This window comes from Carlito syrichta, unplaced genomic scaffold (assembly GCF_000164805.1).
Source record: "Carlito syrichta isolate Samal-C Ts95f unplaced genomic scaffold, Tarsius_syrichta-2.0.1 Scaffold68823, whole genome shotgun sequence".
NCBI lineage: Eukaryota > Metazoa > Chordata > Mammalia > Primates > Tarsiidae > Carlito > Carlito syrichta.
Window position 1 is genome coordinate 4,203 of NW_007012919.1, and position 13,114 is coordinate 17,316.

General features: G+C 41.0%; 1 protein-coding gene across 1 annotated transcript in view; it reads left to right on the top strand.

Annotated features, from left to right (window-relative positions):
* The window catches only part of LOC103253983 (protein FAM47E-like), a gene marked incomplete at both ends in the record, with an annotated part of 13,430 nt that extends 3,217 nt beyond the window's left edge, over positions 1-10,213 (top strand). Inside the window, 4 exons of the mRNA XM_008052183.2 lie at positions 7,144-7,299; positions 8,819-8,821; positions 9,523-9,597; positions 10,137-10,213. Coding sequence (XP_008050374.2) covers positions 7,144-7,299; positions 8,819-8,821; positions 9,523-9,597; positions 10,137-10,213 — 311 coding nt within the window. The remainder of the gene's footprint in view (positions 1-7,143; positions 7,300-8,818; positions 8,822-9,522; positions 9,598-10,136) is intronic.
* Positions 10,214-13,114: the final 2,901 nt, after the last annotated feature.

Consider the following 13,114-nt stretch of genomic DNA (forward strand, 5'->3'; position numbering starts at 1 on the left):
GGCAGGTCTCGAACCTGCAGGCTCAGGCAATCCACTCACCTCAGCCTCCCAAAGGCGTGGGATTACAGGCTGAGCCACCGAACCCGGCTTGTTAATATTTTAATAGTCATTTTCTGGGACAGGTTTCTTATGTGTGCGTGTGTGTCCATGTTTGGAATTGGAATCTGTGTTGCCCAGGCTGGAGTAGATGATCACACCTCACTGCAACTTCAGCCTCCTGGGCTCAGGCAATCCTTCTGCTTTAGCCTCCTGAGTAACTGAGACTACAGGTGTGAGACCCATTCTCAGCTAATATTTAAAATTTTTGTTGTAGAGACGAGTCAAATCATAGGTCAATGCTCAACCTACAGATTAGCTTCTCTTAATGTACCCATCTTTACCTCTACCAGCTGTGTTGTCCAGGCTGGCCTCAAACTTGTGGGGTCAAGCAATCCTCCCACCTCAGCCTCCCAAAGTGCTGGGGTTACAGGCATGAGCCACCGCTCTCAGCTACATATTTTAAGAAAAGAAAAATCTGTATTAAAATTGTAATTATATATACCAATAACAAAGAATGGATACAAGTCACATTTGACTCCTACATTTGGAAGAGGTGCTCAAAGTGGTTACCATCTGTGTCCAGACACTTCTGATTGTGGTGAATTAAAAGTAATATATAGATGATATCTCTTAAAATGTGCTTACACTTTTTTGGCACCCCTTGTATTATGCACACATGTTAAGTTGTATAAGTCAGCAACAGACTTAAGTAGCTAAGTTGCGGGGTGGGGAATTCCTTTCCCTGAAGGTAAAACACAATATGTTATTTCTAATTTTCCCTCTGCCTTTTAGGCATAATCATTGCTACTATATTTCAGTACTTTGGACATATTAATTTTATCCTGTACAATTGAACACAATTGACCAATCTATTTTGACATGCATTACATTTCTATCCTTGACTCTGTTGTGTAATATTTATGAAGCTATGCATTTCAACACTAATATCAGCTTTAATGTTTCCATTATCCTTTCATCTTTCTGAAAGGTAAAACTCAAAATAATGCTGGATTGGCAAATCATATTCCTCACACCTAAGGCTTGAACCACTGCTTGTCCTGAATCTAGGCTGAATCCAATTGCTCATTTCCCTGTGTTTAGAACTAATCTAATGCAAACACTGTTTTATAAAACCATGGTGGTTTTTGCCAAAAATGAACTTTGACTGGCACATGGAAAGTAACTACACAAAATTTCAAAATATATTTCCAAATAATACCATTTTTCTTCTGCCTGGAGCATGTCTTTTAACATCTCTTCCAGTGTGGATCTGCTGGTGAAAAATTCTTTCAGCTTTTGTATGTCTTACAATACACTTGTTCTGCCCTTATTAAATGAAGGTATGTTGCTCAGGCTGGTGTTTAACTCCCAGGATGAAGTTATTCTCCCGCCTAAGCCTCCAAGTGCTGGGATTATAGAAGTGAACCATCACACCAGCAGATATTTGGAAAATATTTGATAATTACTTTAGAAATTTGTTTTTGCCTTTCAACACCTTCTCAAGGCTCTAATTACATGCAGTTCAGTTGCTTGAAGTGCCTCGCCGCTCACTGCATCACGGTTAAGTTTTTAAATTCTCTTTTCTTTCTTTATTTATATGACCATGTATTTATTTATTTATTATTATTTTTAAAATTTCTATTGTAAAGCTGTGGGGTACAGTTCTGGGTTAGGTATACAAACATTGATCATGCAGGTACCCCTGTTGATGAGATATGCCCCTCCCTCTCCTAGCAGTTTCCCTCAACTGCCAATCCCACCTCCCCCCAACCAATAGTTTCCCATTACTTCCAATTGCTTTCTTGTAGCAGTATAATTGTTCAAGGTCCTTTTATGAGTGAGAACATATGGAACTCTGTTCTTTGTTTCTGTGATAAATCACTGAGTATGATCCACTCCAAGTCCATCCAGGTTGCTGCAAAGTCCATATATTTGTCATTCTTTATGGCTGCATAATATTCCATTGTGTATATGTACCATATTTTTGTATCCAGTCCAGCTTCGATGGGCAACATGGTTGTTTTCATGTTTATGCTATTGTGAATAGAGCTGCAACAAATGTATGTGTACAGGTATCCTCTTTGTAGAATAGTTTGCGTTCCTTCGGGTATATTCCCAATAGGGGAATTGCTGGGTCATATGGAAGGTAAATTTCTAGTTCTTTCAGAAACCTCCAGACTGTTTTCCAGAGAGGTTGTACAAGTTTGCATTCCCACCAGCAGTGTAGAAGCATTCCTTTTTCTCCACATCATTGCCAGCATCTGTTGTTGTTTGTTTTATTAATGATGGCCATTCTTACACAGGTTAGATGGTATCTCAATGTGGTTTTGATTTGCATTTCTCTGATGATGAGTGAGGCTGAGCACTTTTTCATGTGTCTGTTAGCTGCCTGTATATCTTCTTTTGAGAAGTGTCTGTTCATGTCTTTTGCCCACTTATTAAAGGAGCTGTTTGTCTTTTTCCCTTTGGTGCATTTGAGTTCCTTGTAGATCCTAGCTGTTAGGGCTTTGGCAGATATACAGTTGGCAAACATTTTTTCCCATTCTGTGGACTCTCTCCCTGCTCTCTTGATGGTTTCTTTTGCTTTGCAGAAGCTCATTAATTTGATGAGCTTCCACTTATCTCCCTTATTTCTTAAGGTATTGGCCTTTAGGATTCTGAGTAGGAATTGGTTCCCAGTTCAAATTTCCATAAGGATGTCTCCTGCGTTTTCTAATATTTTTATAGTTTGAGGTTTTATGTTTAGGTCTTTGATTCATTTAGAGTTAATTTTTGTGTATGGTGATAGGTAGGGGTCCTGTTTCAATCTTCTGTATGTGGTCAGTCAGTTTTCCCAGCAACATTTACTGAATAGGTTTTCTTCTCCCCAGTAGTTGTTGTTGGAGGCTTTGTCAAAGATGAGTTGGTTGAGGAATTGAGGCTAACTTCTGGAATCTCTATCCTCTTCCATTGGTCTATGTGCTTGTTCTTGTACAAATACCAGGCTGGACATGTATTTAAGTTCACTAATATTTTTTCTATGCTGTCTAATCTGCTGTTAATCTCATTCAGTTATTTTATCTCATATAGTATAATTTTCATCTCTGGAAACTTGACTTTGGTGTGTATACACACACACACACACACACACACACACACAAACACGGGAGAGGGATCCAATAAAACCTGGAATTATCTTTTGAAAGGTAGTCCCTTGTAGTACAATCAAATTTGACCTGATCAAATGGTCAAAGTATTTGTTTGGAAGTTTTGAGAAGGTTGTGTCATGATTTGTGGAAGAAATGTCCGAAGTTGTGGCATACAGGTGACTGGTTCTTCCACTATGACAATGCACCTGCCCTCACTGTGCTGTGTGTTCAGCAGTTTTTGAGCAAAAAATGGCATGATCCCAGTGCCCCACCCTCCCCATTCACTTGATCTCTCCTTGACCTACATTTTTTGTTTCCCTGGATAAACAAAGTCTTCAAAGGGAATTGTTTTGCCAGTGTGGAAGAGGTGAAACAAAAAAATGGTAAAAACACTAAAAGGTATCCAGCTGTGGAAAAAGCATCTTGATAGGTATATTACATCAAACAGAGCGTACTTTGAAGATGACCAAAGTTCAAACAGTAAGAATAAACACACAATTTTAAAAAATAAGTGCATTTATACATTTATAAATAAATTCTGGGTTTTTTGGGTCCCCCTTCGCATACCTGCCATTCTCTACTTAATCTTTTGAACATATGGAATAGTTATAATAGCCATGTGGTTGTCTTTGTCTGCTAATTCTGACACTGGTATCCATCTGTAAGAGCTGATTCACCTCCTGGTTACGGGTCATGTTTTCCTGCATCTCTGCATGCCTGGTGATCTCTGATGAAGGATGGGCATTGTAATTTTACTTACTGGGTGTTGAATATTTTTGTATTCCTATAAATACTCTTGAACTTTGTCCTGGAATGCAGTCAAGTGCCTTGGAAAAGTGTAATTCTTTTGGGTCTTGCTTTTAAGATTTTTCTGGGGAAAGAGCAAAGCGATGTTCTGTGTAGGGCTAATTATTCCCCACTATTGAGGGAGGACCCTTCTGTGTGTTCTACCCAATGTCCTATGGTTCCTTCGGCTTTCCAGAAGGAAGAAGGCACTGTTCCTGGCCCTGTGGACATGCTGGGCACTTTCTCCTCTAACCCTTTGAGTTAGTTTATTCCCTAACATCAGGTCATTTCTCTGCGTGCATGCACAGAAGGGGACCCTGTATAGTCCTCTGGCATTCTTTCCCCAAGCATCACTTTCTTTTTATTACTCTGTGCTGCTAGCTTTGGCTTTCTGGGTCTACCCAGATGCTCAGTTCTCTCTTTGCAATGCATAGAGTCCACTGGTTCCTCCTGGACTCCTATGTCCTCTGCATGACTGGAACTCTCAAGGCAGTGGTATAGGACAACTGGCAGCTTCTCTTGCTTGCTGCTTGTCTCTCAAGGATCACTGTCTTTCATTACCTAATGTCCAGGGTCTTGCAAACTATCGGTTCATGCATTTCCCCCCCTGCATTTTGGATGTTGCAGGTGGGAGGGTAGATGTGGTAGATGTCTTCTGAAAGGAGAAGTTTTCATCTCTATTTTTTAAAACTTTGAACACTTTCAGGTGGTCTTGGGTGTCCATAAGACTCCAAGCTTCCCCTCCTCCTTGGTGCTGCTTACAATGTTCTCCTGAGTGGCCCTCCTCCCTATGTCCACATATTCTGTCTTCCTTTAGACATATTGCATGTGCCAGTTTCTTCATAGGGTTTTTCCAGGTTCCTTAGCTGACATTAATTTGTTCTTACTTTTAATCTCTCACAGCAATCTGTGCCTCTGTTTTAAGTGTTTATCTTGGCTCAGTACATTAATTCATCCAACTGTTTATGGATTTTCTAAAAAGTGGTGGATTTCTGAGCATCTGCTACTATGTGTCCAAAAGTGCTGGGAACAAATCAAACAAAAATGGAGGACTGCCTCCTGCACTTAAGGAGCTTATGGTCTAGTGTGGTCAACAGGTAAATGATGAACTACAGCAAAATGATGTTGTAGTGTGACCGGGACATGGGAAGAAGTAATCAGTTCCACAAGCATGAGGTGAGGACAGGTTCAGCAAAGCCATCACAGAAGAAATTATGTTTTTCCTGAGCCTTGAAAGATCTCCAGTTGCCCAACAACATAATGGATTCCAAAACTCAGACTCTTCAGTGCCACGGTAGCATAGACTCCATTTCTCTCCCTCCCCCTCATCTCCTCCCTCCCTCCCTCCCTCCCTTCCATTCAGTAGTTCTCACTTGAGAGCAATTTTGTCACCTTTCCTCCACCCAGGGAATTTGTCAATGTTTAGAGATGACATTGGTTGTTGTCACCACTTAGGAAGTGTCATGGCATAAAGTCAGTAGAGGCCAGGGATGCTGCCAGACATCCTACAATGTGTCTGATAGCCACCCTCCTCACCCCCACATATAAATAATTATCTAGTACCAAATGTCAGTCATAACAAAGTTAAGAAACTTGTGTTTAATTAAACACATTTATTAAGCACCTGTTGTGTCCTTAGTATTATTTTAGATGCCAGGAGATGCATTCAGGAATAATCTCTGAAGTTTACATTTTAGAGAGTGAGAAGAGAGAGACAGAAAAACAACTGAAAAATATATAGCATGTCAAATGGTGATAAGGGTCGCTAAAAAAAATGAGATGAGGAAGGAAGCCAAGGAATGTTGTGAGGGGGGTTGCATTTTTACATTGGATGGTCACAGTGTCTCTATCAGCAATGAATGAAAGTTAAAGATACCACTGAAAAGGTGACATGAAATAGGTAAAGGAGTGAGCCGTGTGGGTCTTTTGAGGAAAGGCCTGACAGCAGAGGGAACGAGTACAAAGGCACCAAGGTAGAAGTGTAATGGGTGCTATCTGGAAGCAGCGAGGGGGTCAGCGTGCTTGGAATGGGGGGTCTAGATGCTGACTTCAGCTCTTCCGCAGCGCCCACTCTGTTCCATTCTGTTTTTATTTATTTATTTATTTATTTATTTATTTATTTATTTATTTATTTTTGAGTTGGAGTCTCACTCGGTCGCCCAGACTGGATTGCAGTGGCGGCTCCCAGCCACTGCAGCCTCGCCTGCTGGGCTCCGGCGATCCTTCCGCCTCAGCCTTCCGAGTAGATGGAATTACAGGCATGCACTACCACACCCGGCTGATTTTTTTGATTTTATTGTAGAGCTGAGGTGTCGATGCCCAGGCAGGTCTCGAACCCGCGGGCTCAGGTAATGCACTCACATTTCTGGCTCAAATCTAGAGTACTCCACATGTTCCACTACCTACTTGAATGTATGTTTGTGGGAGGAGAGAGGGGCAGGATCTTTGTGGTTTCATGCTTCTTTCCCCCAACCAAGACCTGGACCTGTGTCTGTGATGAGACAGTGCATGGGCGATGCAGTCACACTATCAGGCTATGAGCCACCAAGAGGTTCTCCTGCCTCCTGGATGTCCCACTGAGGAACGGGGAAGGAAAGGAATGAGATCTATTCTTCCCCTTCTTACTCCCTTCTAACCAAAAGAGGCAAAAGGTGTTAGATAGCATTTTAATAAAAAATACTGTAGCCTTTACTGTGCAGAGCATAGTGCTGGGCTCATAGTAAGTCTAATAACATTATTTTGGTTGACAGAGTATTGTACAAGGCCATTACCCTGGGAAGAAATACATGATTTTTACATGATTTCTAGTTGCTTTTATGCAATTCTTTTTTTTAATCTTCACAACAATCCTACGGGAGTGGATACTGTTGTTATGTCCATTTTACAGATGAAGAATTTAAGTAACTTGCCCTTGGACTCACAACTAGCAAGTGGGATAAAGCTACACTTGAATCCAGGTCTACCAAAATTCTAAGGCCATGTTATTATCCACTACATTATTTGCTCAATCATGAGCTTTTCATGTTTTCTTTGTAAAATCAAAGCATGCTGAAGTTTCATAAAACACTTTGGCAAGGACCAACCCTAAATCCAAAGTAATGATACTGCTTTCAAAAGCTAAGTCTTAGAGTTATTGAAACAACGAATCAAAAAAAGGTAATGACATTGGGAATTATGATACTTTCTGTAGAATCCTGATAAGACGAAGGGGGTGAAGATGAAATATAGAGCATGGTATCTGGACACCAAGTTGTGGAAAAAGCAGAGCGCAGATGACCCACTGGTTGACCCTAAGGTCTCACGTAAAGCTCAAGATGAGAATTTCAAGGAGGAGCTGCAGAAACAGGTGTGAATGTATGTTGAGACTTGACCATCTGAGCCGAAGATGATCACAGTGTGTCTGCCACCCTCATCCTGAAACCAGAAAGTCTGGAGTCATATAGAGACTCCCAAAAGCTCTACAACATACGTATGGAATTTAGCAGCGAGAGAGCCAAATCACTTATGGGGAATGTGTAATGAGCAGAAATCTCCTGGCTTTGTGGTAGTCACAGTGTCTCTAAAGATGGGATAGCCACTCATGACACACCTGACATTCTTGGACAATTGATTCAGATAGTGATGTGACCTGGTGGGATCTCCTCAGTACTCAGAGTAGACATGATGTCATGTTCTCCTTTGGGAAAAAAACTAAATGTGAAGCTTTTTTCCTATCAGCAATGAATGAATGTTAAAGAATTCAACATTGCAGCCAGTACTTTTTAAAAAATGTAATATAGCTGAATTACAGGATCTGAGAGGAAAGGAACAAAGGTTAAGCACTGTGTGATATCTCAAAGTCACAAAAATGCACAATAAGGCTGTGCTCTAATCTTATTACAGATAAATTCTTGCCTGCCCATTCATGAGTAATCACTGGTCAGTTGCCTCCTTCAAATGGAAAAGTTAAGACAGGAGGGATGGATGTTTTTATTTTGTCCATTATTGGGTGTAATTATGTTCAGGCATAAAGTATGACACACATTATGTGCACTGCACACTTATAAACCTCAAAATAATGTAAATAATATTTAGCAGAATTTTGTGGTGTATGGTTTTGGGCTGCTTTTCTAAACTTATGTAAATTTAATATATAACATAAAACTATTCCAGTTGCACTTTAAAAAGTTGCAAAATTTTCTTGATGAATTAAATATTTAAAAACAAGAATAAGCTGGGCTTGGTGGCTCAGCCTGTAATCCCACACCTTTGGGAGGCTGAGGTGAGTGAATTGCCTGAGCCCGCGGGTTTGAGACCCTCCTGGGCAGCGAGAACTCATCTCTACAATAAATAAAAAAAAAATCAGCCAGGCGTGGTGGTGCATGCCTGTAATTCCGGCTACTCGGAAGGCTGAGGCGGAAGGATCGCCGGAGCCCAGCAGGCCGAGGCTGCGGTGGTCAGGAGCGGCCACTGCACTCCAGTCTGGGCGACAGAGTGAGACTCAACTCAAAAAATAAAAAATAAAAATAAGAATAAAGCTGTGTGGCTCATCCTGTAGTCCTAGCACCTTTGGAGGCCAAGGTAGTAAGATAGCTTGAGTCCAAGAGTTTGAGACCAACCTGGGCAACATAGTGAGACTCCATCTCTATTTTAAAAAAAGAGTTACAAACATTTGCATTACAGTTTATAGAAATTCTGTTTTAAAAAAATATATTCTTAATGACTAATTCTTAAATATTTAAAGGATTTTACAGAACATATTTCATTTTTATGGTGAATGTTAATAAGGTTGTTTGCCAAAATAATTATGTTCAGTTAATGAAAAAGTTAGTTAAATTTTGAAAATATAGTTGATATAAATACTATGGTAAAAGATTGTTTATCAGGAGGTTTAGGCACAGGAAATGTTCAAAACAATGAAATTGTTCTACAATGATTTTTATAAATCACACCTTTATAATACCTGAGAAATGATTTACCTTATGTGCTTTAGGGGTACCATTAGGCTCTGGCACCCCAATTCACAAACGCAGACATCATGATGTGCTAGAGAGGGACAGTAACTATGACCACATGACTGTCTTGCTGGGAACTCATGAATTTTGACTACTCTTGACTGATTTGTTTTGGAAGGTGAAATGGTCTTAAAGCACTGAATTGCAGTTATGTAAATATATACATACAATTTTTAAATTAAAATAAATGTAAAGAAAAGCCAAAAGGATGCCTGACTGTTATGAAGATGTTGAGATTAGATCAAATCTTTTTTGATTGCCATGCCCTTTGAAGTTAAGATCTATAAATGGAATCAAATACGTTAGATTCCAGACATCCGAGGTCAACAGCTGTTGACTTGCTAAGTGTATTGCTTTTCCTAAATACAAGGGTGAGGAGGAGAGGAGGGGGAGTTGGGCATCTTTGAAAACCTTTCATACTCATCCACTCATGAACATTATTTACACATGTATTCAAAATCGAGAAGGATGTGGTTTAAAGTGAGGTTCTTTATAAAGAGCTAAGTGCTTTTCACAAGGATAGATGTGAAATCATGCTTCTGATGGCTAAACGTTTTCTCTAATGCTTCTTTCAGGAATTCCTTGCAGACCTTCATGGAACAGTTGCCTTTAAGGACTTCATCCTACACAGGGGTTACAGGATGCCGAGTGTGAATAAAGGGTCATCTCTGAAAACCCTGCCGAGGGGCTTTATAGCTCACAGTTGCTGATGGGAAGGGGTCAGGATGATAAAACCTAATACTTCTCTTTCTGGCACACACCAGGCTTCAGGCCCTGGGATAAAGGGACTCAGAGACAGGAGGTGGCATTTCGCCCTTTCTATTCTGCTTGCTTCGTCTCTGCTACTGTTAGAGGTCCTGTTTTCCTGTGATACTTGATTCAGTCTTCTTGGGTTTGGCCTCAATGGGACCAGAAGTGATTGGGGGTCTATGTTCAGGGCCTATGCCTTGTAAATTCTGACTGTAACCAAGACACTGAATTCTCTAGGAGGTCTTCAATCTCCTTTTTTTCTTCTTCTAAGAAGAAAGCACTTTGGCTAGGACAAGATAGAGTTGGGATTTGCAATTTTGTCATTGTATTATTACCTCTGCCTCAAGTGGAGACAGATGAAGGCAAAAGTTCACTTACTGGGAAGACTGCCAGCGCCGTCTTTTTCTTCTTTTCTGCCTTCTAATTTCCCCTCCCTTAGCTTGTGAAGGTGGCCCCAGCTGCCATTCCCACATGGAATGGCACCCCTCCCTGGCAGATCACTCAAAACCAGAGTGGGTAAGAGGCTAGCAGAATGGACCATTGAGCAGGAGGGCCTGGAGCCTGGGCTGTGTGGCAGCAGGTGAGCAGAGAATCGATTTGGGGCCAAAGCTGTCACTAATTACAAGTCCTGCATTTGCCTATGGTCCTCTGGGTGCACGCCTCTCCAGAGCTTTAGGGCACAGTGCAGCCTAGATGGTCATAAGTTTCTGGAAATGGGATATTATATTTTTGTTTTTCCAAGAGCAATAGAGCTAACGATAGCTTATACTTACTGGCAAATAAATGTATTGACCAAACTCAGAGACAGACTGCATTCAGAGTCAAACCAGGCAAGTCTGGAACATGAGATGGGTTAGAAGGCTTCATTTCAGAATGGTTTGGAGTATTTCCTTTCACTTTGAATGTTGATAATAGGTCTGCTAGATAGATATATTTAATATACTAATACAAATGTAAGTACTTATAATAACTATCGAATCTGTATATAAGGTTTACATATGTATACGTGTGTATTTTAAGTTATGCTTACATATTTTAATATTGCATAATTGTATATTTATATTATATATGTAAATATATAACTGTGTGGTTCATGTATATATATAAATCTTTATTTGCTCTTGATGCTGTGACTCATTTTTCTACCTTAACATTTTTAGTAGCAAAACAGACTTTCTATTTTGATTTGTCCCCTTTGGTTTAATCCATTCTGTTGATGAGCAGTTAGTTCAATTTTGGGCAAAAAGAAGCATGCCTGACACACTGCTATACTCTTTTCAGTCACAACAGCTCATGAAAGATGATGCCACTGGCCATGGCCGAGGCCACTGAGAACACTGTCACTCAAAACCCTACAGTATTTTGTCCCTTTATTCTTACTTCCTATATTCTCTATTTTATCAATAAGATTTCAACTAGCTGGTCATGGTGACTCACTCCTGTAGTCCCAGTACTTTGGGAGGCAGAGGCGAGAAGATTGCCTGAGCCCAGGGGTTTGAGACCAGCCTGGGCAACTTGGTGAGACCATGTCTCTACAATAAATAAAAAAATTAGCTGGGCATGGTGGTGTGTGCCCGTGTTTCTAGCTACGTGGAAGGCTGAGATGGAAAGATAACCTGAGATGAGCAGGCTGAGGTTGCAGTGGCCATGAGCATGTCACTGCACTCCAGCCTGGGTGACAGAGTGAGACTCCAACTTAAAAAAAAAAGATTTCAACTAAAAGAAAGAAAGAAATCTGTTTTATTTTGTTTTTGAGTTAGACTCTCACTCTGTCACCCAGGCTGGAGTGCAGCCTTGACTTGCTGGGCTCAGGTGATCCTTCCACCTCAGCCTTCCAAGTAGCTGGAACTACAGGAGCACTCTGCCACGCCCAGCTAATTTTTTAATTTATTGTAGAGACGAGGTCTCAACAAGTTCCCCAGGCTTGTCTTGAATTCCTGGGCTCAGGAAATTCTCTCGCCTTGGTCTCCCAAAGTGCTATGATTACAGGCTTGAGCCACCACACCTGGCAAGAAAGAAATCTATTAAGCAAATGTACACAGGGTTATTACTTACTCACTGAAATGTGTATATGAACACTCTCTCTTTGACTCCATAACGTATGTGCACACTGTGTGTATTTGGGTATACTGTGTTGCAAACATCCTTCTATACACTTTCTTGTATCCGCTGCTGGATTATGTACTTTATGCATTACCCGCGGCTTCATTCCCTTTCTGCACTGGTGGATCCCAGACCTTGAACAGCAGGGGTGGGCAGCACCAAGCTATGTGGATGATGCATTAACACCCACCAGAATGGATCCATCACACACACGTTTCTGAGTAACTCCCCTTGGCCTGGCTCAGACTGCACTGCAGAGCCATACTGCATTCTGGGGCTCTTCCTAGGTACTCATTTTTTCCTTGGTTGCTTTTCACAGGTCACACCTACAAAGCCTGAATATTTTTCCCTGTCTGCTTTTGTTCTTTCTTCTCTTCCCACCTCCCCTAACAAGCATTGCCCCATTGAGTTTCTTTCAACCTCCAAGGAACTCAAACTGACACAGCAGTTCTTGCTACCCTGCTAGTCCTGACTGCAGTTGAATGCATGACCTAAAGCTGCATTCAGCACATTCCTAACCACAAACCACAAGACACAGAACTGAATCGAGAAAGACATTTGTCTGCCTTGAACATTCCTTGAACATGATTGTGTTGGGGGAGGGGGTTCCAACGTCAGAATTGATGTTAGACCAAGCTGGCCAAAATTCTCTAGGTCCTTCTGGTAAAGAGTTGCCCTGTGTTTAAGACTCAGGCTAGATTCTCTGCCCGGCCACAGCACTCAGCACAGCGGTGCAGGCCTACTTGGGCCCGGGCTCTGGCTCTCGATGTTCAGCCTCCACCTCTGGCCTTGCCAATTTTTATTTTTTAGGTACATAAGAGATATTTATTTATTTTATTTTTTAAAAATTATTATTTATTAATTTTTAAATTATAAAGATGCAGGGTACAATTCAGGTATACAAACATTGATTATGTAGGTACCCTTGTTGATGGGGTATGCCCCTCCCTCTGCTAGCAGTTTCCCTCACAACCATCGCAGCCTCAACCTGCTGGGCTCAGACGATCCTTTTGCCTCAGCCTTCCAAGTGGCTGGAACTACAGGTACATGCCACAGTGCCTGGCTGATTTTTTTATTTTTATTGTAGAGATGAGGTCTCAAAAAAAAAAAAGACTTGAGCTAAAGATTCCAGCCACAATCCATAGTCAACAAATTCAGTTTCCTGATATTTATCCATGAAGGTTTTTTAGAGTTCCTCTAAAAGCCTGTGCTGTGAGTTTCCTCTTGATATTCAATCTTGACTACTACTTTAAGGAAAGCAGGAAGAGTCTTCCAACTCCCGCCTTGCCAATTTTAAGCCTGGCCTCAGGAGCG